This window comes from Aulonocara sp. 'chitande type north' Nkhata Bay, linkage group LG13 (assembly GCF_057382095.1).
Source record: "Aulonocara sp. 'chitande type north' Nkhata Bay isolate Kocher_YH1m ecotype deep benthic linkage group LG13, A_spYH_male_GT1.1, whole genome shotgun sequence".
NCBI lineage: Eukaryota > Metazoa > Chordata > Actinopteri > Cichliformes > Cichlidae > Aulonocara > Aulonocara sp. 'chitande type north' Nkhata Bay.
The window spans coordinates 8,061,447-8,082,106 of record NC_141356.1 but is presented as its reverse complement, the minus strand read 5'-3'; the positions used below and the strand labels follow the sequence as shown (position 1 = coordinate 8,082,106).

The 20,660-nt window shown below is 43.3% G+C and overlaps 1 protein-coding gene across 1 annotated transcript in view; it reads left to right on the top strand.

The window, feature by feature from the left end:
* cdh23 (cadherin-related 23) overlaps positions 1 to 20,660 on the top strand; it is a 197,426-nt gene that overhangs the window by 101,924 nt on the left and 74,842 nt on the right. The window contains exons 10-13 of the mRNA XM_086258526.1: positions 4,069 to 4,181; positions 5,973 to 6,161; positions 11,096 to 11,245; positions 11,785 to 11,943. Coding sequence (XP_086114652.1) covers positions 4,069 to 4,181; positions 5,973 to 6,161; positions 11,096 to 11,245; positions 11,785 to 11,943 — 611 coding nt within the window. The remainder of the gene's footprint in view (positions 1 to 4,068; positions 4,182 to 5,972; positions 6,162 to 11,095; positions 11,246 to 11,784; positions 11,944 to 20,660) is intronic.

Here is a 20,660-nt window from a genome sequence, read left to right as displayed (position 1 = left end):
GATGGTCTTGTGTTTCTTTGGTTTGTTTTAATCATAGCGATTGCCTCTAAAAAATTTGGGGGGTTTTAAGTATTATATTTGACTTAAGGCAAATAAGCCACTAAGTCTAATGTTAGCCAACAGCTTGGAAAACATCAGACTTACTGGCTTATTGGCTCACTAGTCATTGTGCAGTTCATCAATAAGGTAGTCTCGAAGCTGAAGGATAGGTTTTATGATGGTTTTAATCCTTGTCAGCATCTTTATATTTCACCAGACAGACAGACAGACAGACAGACAGACAGACAGACAGACAGACAGATAGATAGATAGATAGATAGATAGATGCCACTTGTCATCAGTTACATAACTAAATTCATTATGTAGGCTGGATATGATCAGCAGTAGTTTCTGTGCCTTCTACATCCTACTCTCCACCTTTTGGCCTCAGTCCAGGCCAATTACCCCAAAGCTTTGCTCTCTTTGCTAGCTTGGCTCCTCTCCTCAATGTTCATTCTTCTGTAGTTTCCCTCCCTTCCATTCCAGACTAGATATAGGGCAATAATAGAGTGCCGACTGGGGAGTGGGGAACGCAGGCATGGGTTAATCTGTTGACCCCTAGTCGTTGTATACTATAGACTTACCTCAACATGTTTCTCTGAAGTCTAGACCTCAGCTATTACTCTAACCTATCTGAAAGAGAATGTTTCTTAATCCCGCTCAAAGTGTAGGTCAAGGTTCACAGTGTTCTTACTTGTGAATGTAGGATTTCAGAAAAAGGGAAAATAGCATTTATCATGTCATATAGTTAAAGGAAGTTAGTTTAATCATGCAAAAGCTAATGAAAAGCAATCATGTCTCAAAATGTAAAAAGAAGAATAAAGTAAAGTAAAAGAAGTAATAGTTGGTAAGCTACAAAAACTATGACTGATTTATATTATTAGGACAAAACCGGGGGATTAGCTACAACAAATTTCTGGCCAGAACTTCAAATAGTATTTCAGACAGATCTGTTTCATTTTTACTGAATAGACCTTAAAGTAAATCCAGTATACATTTGTTTGTAATCTGCCAAAACTGGAGTAATGTTAGCCTTGAAACCAAATAAATTCAAGAGCTCATTTTTTATTTTTCTCTAGGCCCTCTCCTTCAGACACAACACTGATGTGTGCCACAAAACACCCTGCCATATGTGCAAAAGGCTTCAGTATCAACTATGGTGAAGTGTAACCACACCTGTAAATGTTTAGCTCTCGCTGTCATTGCCACCAAAAGAGTCCCTCTAAGTGTGCGTACTGCAGCAGGTGCTTCCGACCATCCACACAGGTGCAGACTGAACGATCAGTTTTCTGCATGGAAATAGCAAAAGAGCATCCTAAACAAATGCTTTAATGTCTTAATGCTATTGCAAATAACAAACATAGCATTAAATTTGACACAGGAGGCATGCACAGTCCAATCGTGTGAGTGTCTCTCGTTCAGAGTTGTGCCATACTGAAAGCGATACATGTTAAATGTTGTGGTGCTTAAGATTTCAATAACAAGTTTTAGTTAAATGTGACCTGTCTATGATGCTAGCATGTTCAAATTTAATTTTTGAATACAGGTCATTTAATGCAGGCCAGTTGTTGACTGAATTCTTACATGCATGAATTTGGTACACGCAATTCACTGATGGGGAAATGTTAAAATGAAATTTTAAAAATTTCCCCAAAGCGGGCTAACAGGGACATTAGTAGTGTACGTGCCTTAAACTAGAGCTGGGATGTCGAGTCGTTTTACATCGAATGCCACATACAGCTTACATTAATCTCAAATGGACCAGACTAGTCAAACTCTCCTATCTCAGTATAAGCACGTTAAAATACACATTAGATGTCTCAGATATCTCAGTATAAGAAAAAGAAGTGCAATTTCAACAGTGCGACTTAGTTTTTCTACATTATGAAAAATACTGCTGTAGTAAAGGAAAGAAACCTATGGTGCATTATGTAAAACTTGTTAAAACCAATAAATAAATGTGTCCCAAAAAAATGAAACAAATCTGTCAGCATGACTTAAATTCTACGACCTAAATTGTGTAATATAATTCAAAATGAAAATTTTTCTTAATTCACAATTTAACTTTTTTTTAACTGGAGCCATTGTAAAAACAAATCAATAAAAACTCCATAAATTTCTATAGTCAATAGTAAAAAAAAACTTTACTGTATCTATTATTTTACTGTTGTATGGAAACGTCTTTATTAGCAGGAAAAGCTGTAAAACCTCTGAAACTACAGGTAAAAATTGAAAAGCGATGCCGTCCTTTATATTTTCTAAAGCTGTCCAGTGTGCTAGTCTTTTCCAGGCCAATTCTAGTGCCCTGGGCCTTATTTTTGACCACCCTGGCACGCAGCATAATGGTGTGCTGATGTGTAGTACTCATTTTTGTCAGATGTTTTTGATTTGGTTGCGGCTGGATTATATTTTATCTGTTCAGCATTATTCGATTTTTGATCATTCCCTCACATTAACCTGTTTAACCTGCAGTGTGCGACATCACAGATGACCTGCTGTGGTGGCCGCTGTTAAAAGTGTTAAAGTGCTCCATGTTAACACGGCGTAATTGAATTAGTCCTAGGTATGTTTCCCATTCATTCATTGATCTCATTTAGTCTTGTCTCCTCCATTGTTTGCCTTCAGCTGAACAGATTGCTGTAATAACATTCACATTTATAAAGTGCTACTTACCAGAGATTTCAAAAGGGCTATTCACGTCTCATATAACACATCATCGGCGCCAAGGATCACACTGAAAGTGTAAAGGCATTAGCTTCTCTGAGTGAGACTTGAGCATCTGATCTGAGAGAGGGAGATACCAGGCAGTGCGGGGCTGGAGCAAGAGAACATTAAAAGTGAAGAGGTGAGGGCCATTGGGTGTACTTTTGTTTGTGCTCTCCATCTGCTGGGTGTAATTAGCAGGGTGTCGGAGAGAGAGAGGGAGAGAGAGACAGAAAGAGAAAGTGTCACAGAAAAGTGTGAGAGAGGTGTGAAAGTTAACGAGAAGGACGGTAATTTGAAAAGGAATAGAGGGAATAAGAAAATATTAGAAGAGGACTCAAGTGGGCCTCGGTCTAATATTTTAACCTGTTTAATTGAAGTGAATGGATAACACCAGGCACACTTGAACTTGTTAATGAGAACAGTGCAGCGTTCATAATTTGAAATGCTCCTCTCTGAAGGAGTGCATGGAGTATGACAAAGTTAATGCAATTTATCAACCCATGCAAAAAGGGGTGACTGCAGTCAATCTGTATTGTAAGCCTATTATGTTACAGTTTAAGAAATTCTTATAAGAATTATAAGATTCTATTAATACCAAATTATACATCCAAATATGTTCTTGAAGTTCATCTGTGGGTTTTAGTTTCTAAGTAAAGATTGTTTTAAATTCAAACTTAAAAACATTTGATGTCCTATATCCCATCCCATCCTTTCTTACTAGCATGCGTCGTCTTTGATGCTTTTATCGCGACTTAACTGCCAATCAGCAGCACAAATGATACAGGAGACCCATGGTGCACGCACAAATGGTTTTATGCCTGCATATGAGAATTCACAGACAAACAAAACAGTAGCCCATTTATTTAACTTTTAAAAAAGTCTCCGTGACACTAACAGTGATAATAAAAAAAGATCTTTCCGATATCAGCCACGATGCTTGTAGTTCCCGGGATGTGTAACTATGCTTGCAGTCAGTTACTGACAGCATTATCACTACATAAATTACAGATGAACTCAATAAAGAAGTGAAAAAGGGAAGGGGAGTGTGACAGAAATAAAGCGGGTTTAGGAGAAGCAGCTTGTGGACAGGTTGGAGGAGGTCAGCCAGCCTAAGGGAGGTACAGAGATAAAAGACAGCACAGTGAATGCAGTATCCATATTACATGAAATAGAGACTTGCACATGGCTCATCCACCACCTTCCCTTCCAAAGGATTCTTGTTGTATCCCAGGAGACATGTTGAATTATCAACTATGCAGGTTTTGTTTCTCTCTCTGACTTTCTTTGGTCTCCCTCTCTCCCTCTCTCTCTCACTCCATCTAGGAAACACAAACAGTGTTTTTGCCCTGGACTACATCAGTGGATCCCTGACAGTGAATGGGCAGCTGGACAGAGAAAACCCCCTCTACTCAGCAGGATTCTCTCTGACTGTCAGGGTGAGCTGCCGAATGTGGGGGGAGTTATTGTGTGGAGGGACTGTCGTAGGCTAGAGAAGAGACTGAAAGGCTGCTTCACCGCTGGATTAAGAGAGAACTTTGATATGAAAGTGTATTCTATATAGTCTCCAAAGACCAACTAAACAGATCTCTTAGACTGGATATACAGTCTGTCGCTTATGCAGGAAATCAGTTAGAACTAGATATGTATGATGTGCGTGCAGTATATCTTTAGATGCTTTGTCAATATGCTTCTGCACAAATGAGACTCTGACAAACTCAAGTGCTTTTATTGGGCTCATTAGTGGTCATATTCATGCTTGCGATTCTGTGATAATGTCCCCTCCAGAGGCTCGTGCTGAATGAGCAGATATTAGAACAAGGGGAGCAGAGAACAAGAAAGAGGAAGAGGATTTAGAGTCCTCCTTAATGCTGAGGCCTCCTTTGTTCCTCCATTTTTTCCCCTTTTCTCTTGTTTGAAGTAGGTGTGATCTCTGAATCCCTCTATCCCTCCATGAGCCAAGTCTGTCTCGCTTGGCTTTTTAGCATGTCACTCCTTCCCTCTCGCCCCCCCCTTGTCCCCCCACCTCCCAACCCGGAGCCTTGCCACCTTGTCCAGTCCTCCACTTTTGTTGTCATTATTTCTTCTCCTCCACCATTGTACACCGAGTGGTTCCCACAGGGTGTGAGGGCGCGTGAAATGGATTTCCAAGTCCTGCTGAAAGCGGAAAGATTTGTGAACAAAGGCCTCATTTTTCTGTGTAGTTACAATATTCCATTCGTGATCTTGATAGCTTGACAAGTCAAATCTGCCACACCTTAAGAGAAATGGCCTCTCTGGCGTTTGTGCATTTACTGATTTGGCTGCAATTATTGGTAATAAAAAGCAGGTCGCGTGACATTTTTATACGAGAGACCATTGAGATACATTTGGCTCTGAGGTTTAATACAAAAAGAGATTCTGGCAAACATATTCCAGGCTCAGGCTTGTCTTTTTAATTGAAATCAATAATTACTAACCAGAAAAGTAGAATGAGCAAAAAGGCTGGAAAAGAAAAAAATGTCACCCAAAAATTTATTTATAAGATATGGATTTTTCTCCCTCCTCTCTAAATTTTCTCTCCTCTTCTTGTGCTTTCTTAGCCGGTGCTGCTATTGATTGGAGTGTGCCGTAGTAATACAACTAATTTGTCAACTTCAGGCAGCTTAGATAGCACTGAGCACGTGGAGGTGGAGGTCAAATTATTCTGGAGCACTGTTACGAAAGAGGCTAAACTATCTGATTATCCAGACTAGCATGTTGTTTCTGCTTCTCCTCCTATTGCCTGTGACACTCGTTCGTCAATAAAAGACAGTGGTTGCCCCTTTCTATCATTCCCTCCTATTTTTTTCATTTCAGAGGGCAGCCATCTTCAATAACTGAGGCAGGCAAAAACAGAGTGTGTGTAATTGTGTCTCCTCAATTGGACTTCTTTCACCTAAATCTCATTGTGTGTTCATGCGTATGAGTGTGTATGTGTGGATGTACATGTGCTGGCCTTCTCTTGGCCTCACTTTGAGCCTATTTCTGTGATTGCTTTTAGGCCGTCTGTCTACCTTTTGATCCAATAAATGAACAGCTGTAAATACCGAGTGAGATTGCGTGCTGACCGTCTCCATCCAGAATGACATTTTCAGTCCAATCAAATGGATCGCTCTCTCTCACTCTCGCTATGTCTCTCTCTCTCTTTTTTCTGTGTCCCTCTCTCTTTCTCTCTCTGATGAACATTTCCTGCTCTGGCTTCCTGTTAGGCCACCGAGCTGAATGATGACCGCAGTCCATCTAGGGCAACTGTGGTGACCACCTTCACCATCCTGTTAATTGACAAGAATGACAACGCCCCGAAGTTCAACAGTTCTGAATATCGGGTCCGCATCACCGAACTGGCACAGGTGGGCTTTGCCCTGCCCCTCTTCATCCAGGCAGAAGATAAGGACGAGGTGGGTAGATCACATCTTAATGGTTTCCACTATTCACAACATTTGTATGCCCCTGTGCTGACAACAGCTGTAGTGGGAGGCATTACGTTTTTGGCTTCTCTATTCTCATCAACACCTTTCTTTTAATTACACAAGAACATTTGATCAGACTCAGGAATGAATGCAATATGTCCGGAACATCTGAAGTGACTTTCATGGCATCTGTTGCAAATATTCTCATGTCAGTGATTGAATTTAGCGGTTACAAAACCAGTTTTTGCCCACAACTGAAGACTTCTTAGATCAGTGCTGGCAAAACTTTACACGTCAAAAGTCCTGGTGCACAAAATAGGCAGACAATAACACAATCAAACATTAAAGTATTTCCAGTGACAACTTCAGTGACCTTTCAAAATTATGTCCAAAAAGGAGTAGTAAACAATTTCTGATGAATAACTGCAAATATTCAACACACTTTTTTGCCCCAAGTCCTCATCTAGCAATCCTCAGGGCTGTGAGCCAGGCTCATCTAGGGGTGGCCAGTTAGCCGGTGAAATTTCCCCCTTTAGTAATGCTGATGGCTTACCCACCTGTGGTGATAGCCCTGGGTGGATTATGATCAATCGACCATTTCTTGTAAACCTGGTGGGGCTTTTGTCAGAAATGTGGTAATTAATCAAAATGCTACAAGTGAGTATTTATCTATTCATATCATTACTGAACTGCAATAATTTGAATAATGGACACAGTGTGACATCTTCAAGCTAAAAATTTATAGAAAATAAGCAAAGATAGACGAAATCTGTTGTTTGTTTTGTTAGAAATCTTTTAATTTAATTTTGGGGAAACATGAAATGTCTAACTGGATAAAATCATGAAATCATGCAACAAAGACAAAGCATGTCTTTAGGCATTCATCAGTGCCATAACTGAGGAAAATAGGTAAATGTGACAGTATATTTCTTGTTTGGTAAGATACAGACATACTAAAATATTATCATTGATCTTTTGTAAGTTGTCTTTGCATGTGGGATACTGATTAGTTCAATCCTGGCATGCTTTTAAAGATTATATCAGATAAAAGATGCTGTCTTTACCACATTCTAATATTCTGTCTGCCTTAGACCTTTAATTTTGCTACATAGTTCTATTGTACAGTACAGTATGCTAGTGTAAAAGAGAACAAGAGTAAATCAGGATGTGACAAAATGTTAGATGTATTTTTGCATTCCTGCATCATACAAGCAGATCCAATATTCAGTATGAAGAGAATGTGATTAGTGCAATAAATAAACCTGATTGGAACACGCAGAATTGATAGTTCAAAGTTTGTTTTTATCAGATTTCAGACTTTTTACTTTCAGTTGGAATAGATCGGCACTAACAAGCTAACAAGATACATTTTAATCTATCTTGTTATCTTGTTTATAAATGCACAGCCAAAAAAGAACATCAGCCACTCTGTGAAACTATATTTCACTATGTCATGTGGATTGTGTGGATTGTCAGCAGGAGTGTGCTACAGCCTCCTTTGGTTTGCCCGCCACTTCCCATTTACTGTATCTATCAGCCTACTGTGGTGACACGCAGTCACATACACTCAGACACCAAAATATACACAGAAGTCAAACATTTTAGGCTTGCTCTGTCTCACTCGTTTTCTCTCTCCCTCGCTCACATATGCACACGCTCGCTCACACCAGCGCATTGGACTCGACTACAATTTAATTTGCTCTGGAAGAGATGGGATAGAGCATCAAATTATACCTAACGAGGAAAATCAATCACCTAGGGTGCAGATAAGCTGAAAACTAGTCAACTCTGATTGATTCAGGCGCAGCAGCCGCCAGGGTGGAATTTGACAGATAACTGTGAGTCAAGTGGATAGAAAAGAAGGTAGAGAATAAAGAGAAACAGACTTGCGGAGGGGAGAGGAGAGGAGCAAAATCATAAGTCGTAGTAATTGGTGGAGCAGGAAGAAAACAGTCAGGAGAGGAATACAGCACTTGAAAGGAGAGATAGCAGGAATATTTAGCAGCAGGTCTGTTTATCCATTCTAGGGATGGCGTGTTTGCTTCTGCCTGTGTTCCAGCAGCAAGCAGAGAAGAGAGCACTGCAAGCGTGTTGCTGCACACAGGTGGGGTGACGACCCAGACACCTTGGCATGAGATAAGAGGTCTCTCTGTAGGTTAGCAACCAACATTTTACCACCACCAATATCAGCGTTCGCTCAGGGGAGGCTTCCAGACACCTAACATATCTGGGCTAAGATTGCTTATTGCAAATGGGGGAATGGCTCCGAGACGGTTTTAATTTACTAGATTGGCCGTAGATGCTGCATTCGAAAGCACTTACCAGAATCGGCGCATTAGCAGCCCCAGCTCACTGTTAAGTCATCATCATGCAACAAAACAAAAGACATCAAAAAGAGCTTAAAAAGCAAAGTGTCACATGGAAAAAATATAAAGAGAAAATGCAGAAAACGTATTCCGGGGCATTTTAAACTCTACCAGTCTTGCATTGTTACTCTGCTGTGATAGAGCCACGAGTACATCAATTGCAAGGAGTAAAGCCCACGAGGTGTTTTTTGTCTTGCAGTTTTTTATTGCTTTTTTGATCTTTTAAACCTGCATGTCATTGCCGATACACACAAACTCATTCACACTCCACTACACCTGCTCTGTAATCTCACTCCTTCCATGTGTAAGGGATTATAGGCAGACATTTCTTTTCTTAGACTATGACACAAGTGGTAGTTACCTCTCTGCCTGTCGCTGCCTTCATATCCTCTTCTACTTGGCTAGCATCTTTAAAAACTTTTTGCTGCTGGAGCTTGTCACTAAACTTTGTGGCAGTTGCATCTGACAGGATGCTTTTATTGGGGGCTTCTAAAGGCAGAAGCAAATGGACGGGCAATTACGTTTATGGGCAGTTTGAGGTGACATCCCTGCATATTGGATGGTCTTTTAAATAGGAGTCATCAGCCACAATGGTTCTCCCACAGACGAAAACAAAAACAAGGGGGCTATTTCAACTGGCAGCATAATGCCAATTGACCACGCCACCCGTCTTCCTCTGTCTGCCACAATGGCTACATGATTGGCTGCCCTGAAGCTTTATACATCAAGACAGGAAGGACCTAGAGATGGGGTTTTTTCTCCCGCTCAAGAAAGCCACAGGTATTTCAGAGATGTGATGTCACTGGTTTATATTTACCCATAATGCATCTGCACGTGGGGATTTATCTGAGGAAAAAGAAGTGGAGAAGGAAAAGATGAGTTGGGGTTTTTTTTCCCTCCATTATTCCAAATTTCATATATATACTTTTTCATTACACATAACTGCAATGACACAAAACATAGTATTTCTAAATCAGTCTTCATGTTCACATAATCTACATAATCATAAACATTGTGCTGGCAACTTACGCTGCAGTGAGCTAGAAAGCAAACACAAACGAATGTAGCTGGATTGAGGTAGATAGTCATGGTTGTCACCAGGGATCACGTCAACCCCTTTTCCTCTCTCATAAAACACACAATGTGCGCAAAGCATATGGTTTTCTTCTCTGGCTAGGTATTCATGCAGTCTGACTTACTCTTAGAGCTCTGTGGGAAATAAATGGGGAATAAATTCTGTGTATCACTTAAACTGTGACCCAAGTTTTACAGACGGAGAAGTGATGAATCTGTGGTATGGGCTATGATTTGATTCTTATGTCTGATCACAGTTGGACCTTTCAGTGTTACTGTTATTAATATTCTGGCTTGTCACTTTGTTCTTTTTGTACAAAGTGCACTCCTCCACGCCAAATGCATCCTGAAGGAATTTTCGAGTTGGCTTGTTCCGTCTCGATTTAACATTTTCTTCACTGGTGCATTGTTTGGTGTGCCTTTTTATAACTGCTTCATTATGAGCGTTCAACATATTTCACAGTTGTTCTCAGAAAAGAAACATCCTGCTCAAGACTGACAATAAAAAAGCTGCTGCCTACATGCTGATCCTGGTTTTGAAGATCATTTATTATTGTTAATTAAATACAACTCAAAATTAAAACTAGGTGGGGGGGGACTTTCAAGAAAATAAATGAACTAACTGAAATAATATTGTGTGCTCAGAAAACTAACTAATAAAATACCAGAAATATGAAATATGTTCATATCAAAGTGACTCTGTTGAGGCTGTGTTTGTATTTGGCTATGTAGATTTATATATGATATATGATCATAATAACCAGAAAAAAAACTAATTAGAAAATATAAAACTCTAATAATCTATTATTTTAAAGTACGAACACAAACATGTGACATATTGAAAGAAAAGTTTGGAATAAAATAAAATAAGATAAGATAAGAAAACCTTTATTAGTCCCACCCATGGGAAATTTGTTGTGTTACAGCAGAAAGTGGACAGTGCAAAGTTACAGTAGCAAAAATTAAGAAAAACACTGGAATACGATAAGATAAGAAGAATAAGATACTATATACAACAGAATAAAATACAGCGTTGTCAGAAAAAGAGAATAACCCTTCCACATCATTCATGCATTTGTACAGGTATAAATTACAAGTATCTCGTGTCCTGTCATCAGCGATACATTAATCTTTAGTATAGCTGCAATTTTATCATTTTACCAGCAAAGACAGAGAAATATTTAAATGAAAACACATGAATATCATACAGTTATTACACTGTTGTTAGTACATGTTATTACCTAACACTACTAGACTATGTGCAGGCTTTTGATATACATCATTCTAGGTACAACAGCCATAAATGCGTGAAAAATATGTATGCTGTCTATCTATCCTGTCGAGATAGATAGACATGTTTTTTCCCCCTATAATTAAATGTGATTAGACTCAGTATATATTGCCACCTGACTGTGCTCCATCTTTTAAAAACACAATTTTCTTGCTCTTATTCTATCCTCTCTCTTATCCTTCCTATGGCAGGGGGTGCACAGCATGTTCCAAGTGTTTCTGACAGGAAACAATTCAGAATACTTCACCATCTCCCCCACAGCGGTGCAAGGGCGTGCCGACATCAGGATGAGGGTTGCCATGCCGCTGGACTACGAACAGATTCGCAGCTTCAGTTTTTCAGTAAGTTTTTCAACTTAGTTTGAGTAGTTGTGCCCTGTAGATTTACCTGAGAAACCTGCATCACCCCAACAAAGCATAGCTGTTGGTTTTTTTGATAATATCTATTAAAAAGCCTAAAGTAGCTTAAAGATTTATAATCAATGGAAATGAACTGTGGACCAAGCCAGAGCTGTGAAAAAGAAAATCCGAATGTAACTTCATTATGTTTCTTGAAAAGTGTTTTGATTTGTTTGGACACAAGGCACAGTTAGACTGGAGCAATATCTCTTTCTAAACAGCACCGAGTTGTTTGAACAGTGAAATTGCTATTTTGTCACCTCAGTTTAACCCCGAGTTGTTTATAGAATCAGAGTAGCGCACTGTAAATCTTAAATAAATTATTTCAGTAGCAAATTCAGATTACACTTTTTAGAATGCAACCAACAGCCTCCATGCATAATAATCTGTTGTTTTTTCCTTTAATCATTCTTTATATCTGAGGAAACATTCATGTGTCTGTGTGTATTCATTGCTTCTGTTCCTTGCTCTCTCTCTCTCAGCTTTATGCAAATGAATCCATGTCGGATCATGTGGGATTTGCTCGCATCTTTATTGAACTAATCAATGAGAATGATAACCGCCCCATCTTCAGCAGACCCCTCTACAACATCAGCCTCCCTGAAAACACACCACCTGGTACATCGCTGCTGCGCATCCTGGTGAGTTTCTAAGTGAACCGCTGTGTGGTGTTTACACAGCTGGGAACGTGATAAATTACTCACAGAGTGGGGATTTATTCCTGGAGAGAAACTTAACATGGCTCCAAACAGATTACAATAAAACCTGGCTTGTACTAGTAACTTTTACAGGGCTTGCTTTATTGGGGATGAAATCTTGAAGTGTTTGTTTAGCCCACGTGACCCGGTACTCTCTTGAGACTTTCCCGTACGAGTAAGAATTTAATGTGACCCAAGCAAGGCAGTGCCTGAAACTGAAAAACACAAATGAAAAACGCAGTTACCTTCTCATCTACTATACTGGGCCACAGTTAACCAAATTACTGACAGCACAGTGGTTTAGGGAGAGAACAGTAGTGTGGTTAGTCCATATCATTGTTTGGGCCAGATAAAATTACCTTCAGAATTAAGATTTAAAGTTTCATATTACGCTAAACTTCTTTGATCTGTAACAAATTGAAGCATATTGTAGAAATGCCAGTTCTAATTGGATTGTTGTTATCAGAGGAGGTTAAGGTGTATTGCTTTTCATATTGTATTGAAATTACAGATGTCAATAATAATGGCATGACTCCATACAAAATAATGCAATTTAAGAATTGAGTTTAGGATATTTTTTTTATCATATGTTGCATTATTTATTTCCTCCATGTCTATCATTGTTATGTAGTTTCACATAGCTTGAAGTAGCTTTGTAGCTGCTCCACCTCATGATCTCAGGGTCCCACCATTTAGCACCTGCAGCCACTGCTTTAATCAGATGAGGAAACAAAAAAACAAAAGCATCTCTGACTGTCTCCTCATAAGTCTGCATTATTATTCATTACTAGTCATCGCTGTGATGAACGCCCACAATCCACTAGAAACATGTGCCAAAAACCACAGTGTGAAAATCAATAGTGTTTATAGACCAGTTGTTCATGAAACGGAGATTGCAGGGCCGTCTAATACCCAATAAGTATAGCTGGTGTTGGCCTCGTGCTGCAGCATGTGGTTTGCCTTGGAATCCTGATATCTGGCTGTGGGGAGTGAGTGGACTGTAAACAGAATGAAATGTGACGGCTTCAGTGAGGAATATACACTGGCATGACTGACAGAACTCGTATACCCTGTTAGATAAAGGTTTCGATTGTCTGACCTGTTATCAAACACACACAAAACTGCACTGATATAGACATTAGTCCTCTGAGATTGAGACGTAACATGCATTTTAAAGAGGCGTTTAATATAGTACACATTTCTAGGTGGGTTTTGAGACTGAGAAATAACAGACACATACACACCTACAGGGTACAGTATATACAGTATTTAATATTAAAGCTGTGGAGCTTATACTTTTGACGTCAGATGAAAGTCCATGACTGTCTGTACTCTTTGACCTTCTTTGGTCTTCACATGGTGCTTGGAAAGTATTTTCTGTTTCAGTTGGGATTCTTTCTTTTTTCTGCACTATGAAATTTTCTTTGCAAAGATGCAGATGGCGTCTCCTGTCTCTACAGAAATGAAAGAGCACTTGTCTCTGGCAAGAGAGGAATCCATTTGGTGCAGGTGTCCAACTCCAGGAAAAGGCAAACAGCTCCAGACTTGAATATTCCCACTGACATGTTGCAGCTCCTCTAAAATCTCTAGTCATCTATACGCTTTCATGTTTAGAGACTTCTACACATAGTCTGATGTCAGTAATACTACTTGATGGCCATTACAGTGCTTTTGCTGACTGGAATCGTGTTTTCTTCATCTTGCAAATTCTGTATCTGTGGTGAAGTTTGTGCTCTTTTGCTCTGTGGGGCCAAGGCTAAGTGGTAACTTTCCACTTGCTTTATTAATGATATTGCCACCTAGGTTTTAAAGAGCCGGGGAAATCTTGTTTCTAAGTTATTAGTTTTTGTTTTGATTCCACAAGGGAAGGCAATGCAACCTAGCCCAAGGACAGAGACTGGAGCAAGGATGTGTTTGGAAAAAAACACATTTTAATTTCCCTTTCGATAATAAAAGGAAAACAATCTGTAAATAGAAGGTAACCTGACTCGATAAAAGTCAATAAAAGTGACTAAAAAGAGTAAAACAGTTGAGCATTAAAATACTAAAGGAAAAGAAACTTAACTTGTCAAAAAAACTTTATTCATAAGATATACACATTAAAACAAATGAAATAAAATAAACTACACCAGCCTGACAAACATGCTGTTACAGCATAGTCCAGTCTGTGTTACTCTGTCCAAGATTTCAGATCAAAGCATGATCCTTTCCCATCCCCATATCAAACAGCCTGCCACAGACAGCAAACACACCTCTTCCCTCAACACTGTGCCTCCCTCCTGATACTACAACACTGGGCAGTGCTGTTGGTAAAACAGAGCTGCTGCAAACAACTCTGATACCGACACAGCTCCTAATCCCGAATGCCCCTCTGGAACTCCTGCTATCCCGACACTAGTCCAGCTGCTTTACAAAGAGTTGAAACAGGTTACTAACAGAGGTGTGCGAAGCTCTGGGCTCTGCCCTTTGGCTCCTCCAGATTTGACTATAGCATCTAGCTTTGGGTCTCGTTATGGTCGGTTAGTAATGGCAAGGTGTTTGTGGCAGCACATCTTCTACTTTGGCATCTTACGCTGGCATTCTCCATGTTCCTCTGCTTTAGGCTACTTATAATATCTCTGGGTATTGATCAGATCTCCCACCTATATCTCCATATTGCAGCTACTAAATGTTCCTCAGTGACCTGCCCCAGGCTGAAATCCTTGGCAGCTTTCTCTCACACTCTTTATTTAGGTCAATTTTACAGTCATTAAATCTGGCAGGTTATTAAAACTACACATATATCAATTAAAATCAAGACATCTAAAAACAAATAAAACCAACAACAAGCAGAAAAAAAAGCTAAAATGCTACAAGCACAAAATAAACAGGCAAAGGACATAAACCCAAATATTCTACCTTGTGACATCCCCCACCCCTTTAATGGTGGTATTTCCTAACACCTTAACCTTCATCAGCAGCTGCGCACCCTATCCCAGGTGGGGGGTTGCTCTAAGGCCACGTCCACACATAGATTTGAAAATGGCGTTTTCAAAACGCTCGGCGTCCACACTAGCGTTTTCAGTCATTTTCACGGAGTTGTGCGTCCACATTCCAGTACTGCACATGCGTGAAACGCAAGAAGATTCGACCTGCCTCATTTCTGTCTGCCATTTATTAGTGATGTGCGATACCACTGATTTCCTTTCCGATCCGATACCAAGTAAAATTCAGGGTGGTATCGACAAAAATGTAATGTTTCATTGTATTTCATAATACAATATTGTGGCATGCAGAGGAATCTTAACAAAGAAGCTCACAGAGAGATTGAGCTTGCTGTTCAACCCCAAACTGGTAGGGGGAGCTCTTTATTAAAACACTTGCCGGTGCTACAATGTGTCTCAGGGGTCAACAACAGCACAACAGAACTCACTCATGGTACAGCACTCTCTCTACAAAACAACAACTGTCAGTGACTTCATAATAATGTAACCATAAACAATAAAACAAAAACATCTAAACAGCAGCACATGTCCCAAGGCATAATGGGAGAGAACTAGCTGCTCCCCCAACATGCCACACAGCCCCCACCTGAGTGGTTAGCTGTCCCCAGCAACCAGCATGTCCATAGCAAAGTCTCTGGACTCAAGGGCTGATAGGGTGCCGGGCGATCACGAAGGAGTACGACCACCCTGTTCCATTTGACCAGCCACACCCTGTAGACCACGTCGGACAGCCTCTCCAGAACAGTGCAGGGTCCAACCCACTGGCTCATCAGTTTGGGGGAAAGCCCTTTCTTCCTTTCCGGGCTGTAGACCCACACATGCTGACCTGGCGAGAGTCCTTCCCCCTTGCAGCAGCTATCAGAAGCTCGCTTCTGCTGGGAGCCTGCGTCTCGGAGAGCCTGCCTGGTCAACTGGTGCACCTCCCATAGCCGGGCCAGGAGGTTGTGGAGGTAGTCCAACCCGGGGTCCCCGCACACTGGTCAGGGACTGCATAATAGGCCTCAGGCCACTTAGTGAAGTAGTCCATGGCAACCAGGATGTAGCGCTTCCCCTGGCCAGTGGTGGGGAAGGGTCCCAGGATGTCGACTCCGACCCACTCCATGGGAGCCCCCACCTGATACTGCTGCAAGGGGGCATGAGAGTGTTGGGAAGGCCCTTTCTGAGACGTGCAGGCATCACAGATGGACATGGAGCTCTACATCCTGGCGACACCTGGGCCAGTAGAACCGAGACCGAAGTCGCCGCAGAGTCTTGGTAACTCCAAAGTGTCCTGCCCCCGCCACACCATGGACCAGCTGGAGGACCCTGGACCGCAACTGTTGAGGTACCAAGAGCTGGAAGACCTCATGGTGACCCCCGGGAGCCTGCCAGCGGTGATAGAGGAGGCCGTTCCGGCTTGTGAGGTTAGCCCATTGGGAGTAGAAAGCCTTGGTCTTGAGGTCCAGTGCAGATACTTCTGGCCATGATGGTCTCTGACCGGCCCCAATCCAACACTGAACCTGTGAAAGGGCAGGGTCTTGGTTCTGGTCATGTTGCAGCTGTTTGGGATCCATGGCCTCCAGACCCTCAGTGTGCCCTGCAGCGGACTGGACCTGAAGACTGCTACAGTGCCCACCTGGAACAGAGTCATTCTCATGGCCACCCTGTGGTGACGCTATCACTAAAGTCATGCCCTCCTGGTCCTCCAGGTGTTGGCAGTACCTGCACTGTTCTTCCTCACAAGGACGTCGGGAGAGGGCATCTGCATTGGTGTGGAGACGTCCCGCCCGGTAACGAACCTCAAAGTGGTAATCTTACAACGTCTCCAACCACCGGGCTAGCTGTCCCTCCGGTTCTTTAAAGCTGAGCAGCCAAGTGAGGGATGCATGGTCTATGCACAGGAGGAACTTCTTCCCGTAGAGGTAGGGTCTGAAATGGCAGAGGCCCAGGATGATGGTCAGCAGCTCTCGACAGCCCCCACGCCCGTGTTGCTGGCATCGGTGTCCACGACAAAAGGAAGATGCAGGTCTGGGTAGGCTAGCACCGGTGCCTCAACCAGTGCAGATCGGAGCCAATCAAACGCCACAGCGCAGTCCTCACTCCAGTGGAACTCTCGGCCCTCCTGTGTGAGCCAGTGCAGGGGGCTTGCAATGGTAGCAAAGTCCTTGACAAAACGCCGGTAGTATGATGCCAGGCCAAGGAAGCTCCGCAACTCAGCAGTATTGCCTGGAATGGGCCAGTCCTTCACAGCAGCCACCTTCGCAGGATCAGTGGAAACCCCAGCTCTGCTGACAATGTGACCCAAAAAAGTCGTCCCCTTTCGGAAGAGGTGGCACTTTTTGAGGTGGAGACGAAGGCCAGCCTGGCGGATAGCATGGAAAACAGCAGTCAGGTTAGCCAAAGCTTTCTCGAAGTCTGTTGCTTGGACAAGGAGGTCATCCAGGTAGACCACACAGCGGTCGTGGGGAATGTAGAACCCTCTCCATTAGGTGCTCGAATGTGGCTGGGGCATTGCAGAGGCCGAAGGGCATCACCTTAAACTGCCATAGTCCCTGACCAATGGAGAAAGCAGTCTTTGGGCGGGCCTCTGGCGTCAGCTCCACCTGCCAGTAGCCACTGCGCTAATTGAGGGAATTGAACCAGCAGGACCCAGCAATGTCGTCATGGGCATCGTCAATCCAGGGCAATGGGTAGGAGTCCTTGCATGTGATGCTGTTGAGTAGACGATAGTCAACACAAAACTGCCAGGTACCATCCTTTTTCCGAAACAGTACGGCCGGGGCTTCCCAGGGGCTGTCTGAGGGTTCGATAATGCCCACCTCTGCCATTTCCCTGATCTTCTGCTCTGCTGCGGCACGCTTGGCAAGGGGAAGGCGACGAGGGCAGAGGCAGATGGGCCGTGCATCCCCAGTGTCAATGTCATGTTGTACCAGCCTGATTTGCATGCAGTCCGCATCTTTGGCTGCAAAGATGTCGGCAAACAAGTCGAGTATCTCCCACAGCTGCCGTTGCTGATCAGCCTGGAGACCCTCGCAGCTCCTCTGGTATAAGTCCTCGACAGCTTGCTTGGTCTCTGTGGACAGTTGCTGTACTGCTGGTGAAGGAGAGGCCCTTTCCACCGCCAGCGGCGACAGGTCCTCAGGCTTCCTGACACTGGCTGAAAAAGTGGAGGCAGGCAGCGGGACTTCCTTGGTGGTGTGGAGCTTCACAGCCTCCGTGCCCAGGTAAAGGATTCCTCTGGACACGTACCCTGTGGCCTCCCATTTGGCCAGCAGGTCCAGACCACTGATGCATTGGTCCTGGATGCCGGCTAGCCAGAACTGGTGGTCCACAGTGCAGTTAGCAACAGTCGCCAGGAGGGATCTTTCCCCCTTAACTTTGGCACGCTCCCCCGTGACTGTGGTGATGTGGAGCTGAGTAGGCTGCCAACCCTGCAGTCTTGGGCTGTCAGTACCAGGGAGGACTCCTGCCTGTACCAAGGAAAGCGTAGATCCAGTTTCTATCAGGGCTCTACAGGTGGTGCCAGCAAGGTCACAGTCCGGATACAGTCCCTGTGTCTGGCAAGCCAGCCAACCCGCAAGTGTGATTCGGAGGACAGATTGGTGGTGGGGGGGCAGTTCTTCCATTGTGCCACCCCGCCTTAGTTTAACGGCAGCTGGGGTGCCAGGCGTGCAATGTGGCCTGGTTCTCCACACCGATGGCAGTTGTCCCTGGATTAGCCACCTGCTGGCCTATTCCCTCGCCGAGATCGCCAGGGTGGTGTGATGGTGGTTTGGAGGGCCATCTCCTCCTGGTTGCTCCTTTTGTACTTCATTTGACACACTCGGTGACTTGTGCCAGGGCTGCGTGCACCTGAGCTGAGCACATGCTCCACTCTTTCTGCCTCAGTTAGAGCTGCTGCCAGGGTTTCCGGTGCATGCAGACGGATGTGCTCTTGTAGTCGTTTTGGCTGGAGACCCCGAACGAAAGCCTGGAGAGCAAGCTCTTCTTGTGCTGCAGCATCAAAACCAGGGTACCGTCTTCGTGCGTAAAGACGAAGGTCGGCAGCATAGGCACCCAGACTCTCCTCTTGTCTCCGTGGGCAGCTGGCAAGTTTATCTCAGGCATCATCTGCATGTGTACGGAGGCCAAGCCTGCTCCGCATTGCTCTGGCAACAGCAGGCCAACTTAAACACTCTTCTGGCTGAAGATCTGTGCAGATCTGCAGGGCCCTGCCTTCCAAGGTGAGGGCAACCTGGACAGCTGTCTCCTCTGTTGACCATCCATTTAGCTGAGCAGCCAGCTGTACCTGGATAAGGTAGGTCTCTGGAGGTGCCTCCCCATTATAGCGTGGCAGCTTCATGCTCCCCCAGACAGGAGCCCCTGGTGGCAGTGTCGGCTGTACTTGGTCCAGGAGGCATTGGCGTTGTCCCCCTCAGCTGCCAGCAATGAGGGTGTGCTGCTCCCAGGCATCACCCTGAGTGGAGGCTGGCTGGCTGCTCGTTGTCTTGGAGCCTGCAGCATGCCTTTGCAGCTCCGACAGCTTCCCAGTGGGCAGGGGTGTGAGGCTCCATCTGGTAAGCCCAACAGATCTTCCCCTGGCTGGTTTGCTGCTGCCCGGGGATCTCCCTACTTCTTTGGTTGTGCTCCATTCACTGCTTCCAGGCAGGTGATAAGCTCCTCAATCTTCCTCAGCTCCTCTTCCTCTTTCAAAATAGTGGCCATGCTCTTGGAAGCCCTCTTTTGACACCTATGTGGCATTCAGAGGAACCTTAACAAAGAAGCTCACAGAGAGATTGAACTTGCTGTTCAACCCCAAACTGGTAGGGGGAGCTCTATATTAAAACACTTGCCATTGCTACAGTGTGCCTCAGGGGTCAACAACAGCACAACAGAACTCACTCAGGGTACAGCACTCTCTCTACAAAACAACAACTGTCAGTGACTCTGCACCACAGCGTAAACACAACATTCAAGATAACAGTTAAAAGTAACGTAACCATAAACAATAAAACAAGAACATCTAAACAGCAGCACATGTCCCAAGGCATGATGGGAGAGAACTAGCTGCTCCCCCAACACGCCACAATATATAATTGTATTATGTAATTGTAGTAATAATAATATAAGTATATCGCTTCATAATGATTACAGGACATCAGACTACTGTACAGAATAATCATATAGAAATAAAAAAAAACTTGAAGTTGTGCACTGTTTAAACACGTTGCCTGCCTGCAGCATTAAAGGACTCCACGAGAGACGCCTGTCTCGCCCTAGCAGCACCTGTCCTCCTCCTCTTCACTTCGCCTCAACATAAGCTCATCATATTCTGTGATATGATTTACTCTGAGGTGTTTGACGAGGTTAGTGGCGTTGCCACAACACCTCACTGTCTTGCCACATGTATCGGAAACCGCGTCTTGGCTGTTTGTGGAGGTAAAATACGTCCACACATGACTCCGTTTACGCTCAGCCATTGTTCTGAGTGCACATGCCAGGGGCTGCGACACATTTATACAGCCGTATTTTGCATATGACTATGAAAGGCGTAAGAGGAAGTAGTTCCTTCAAATTTAGAAGATCCGAATGATATAGTTTCTTTCCACTGTGTTCCTGTTAATGATAAACTACAAATTTACCCCAAAGTACTAAAATATCGATATTTTAATATGAGAATCGATTCTAGAACATAAATTACTAGTATCGGAAGAATCG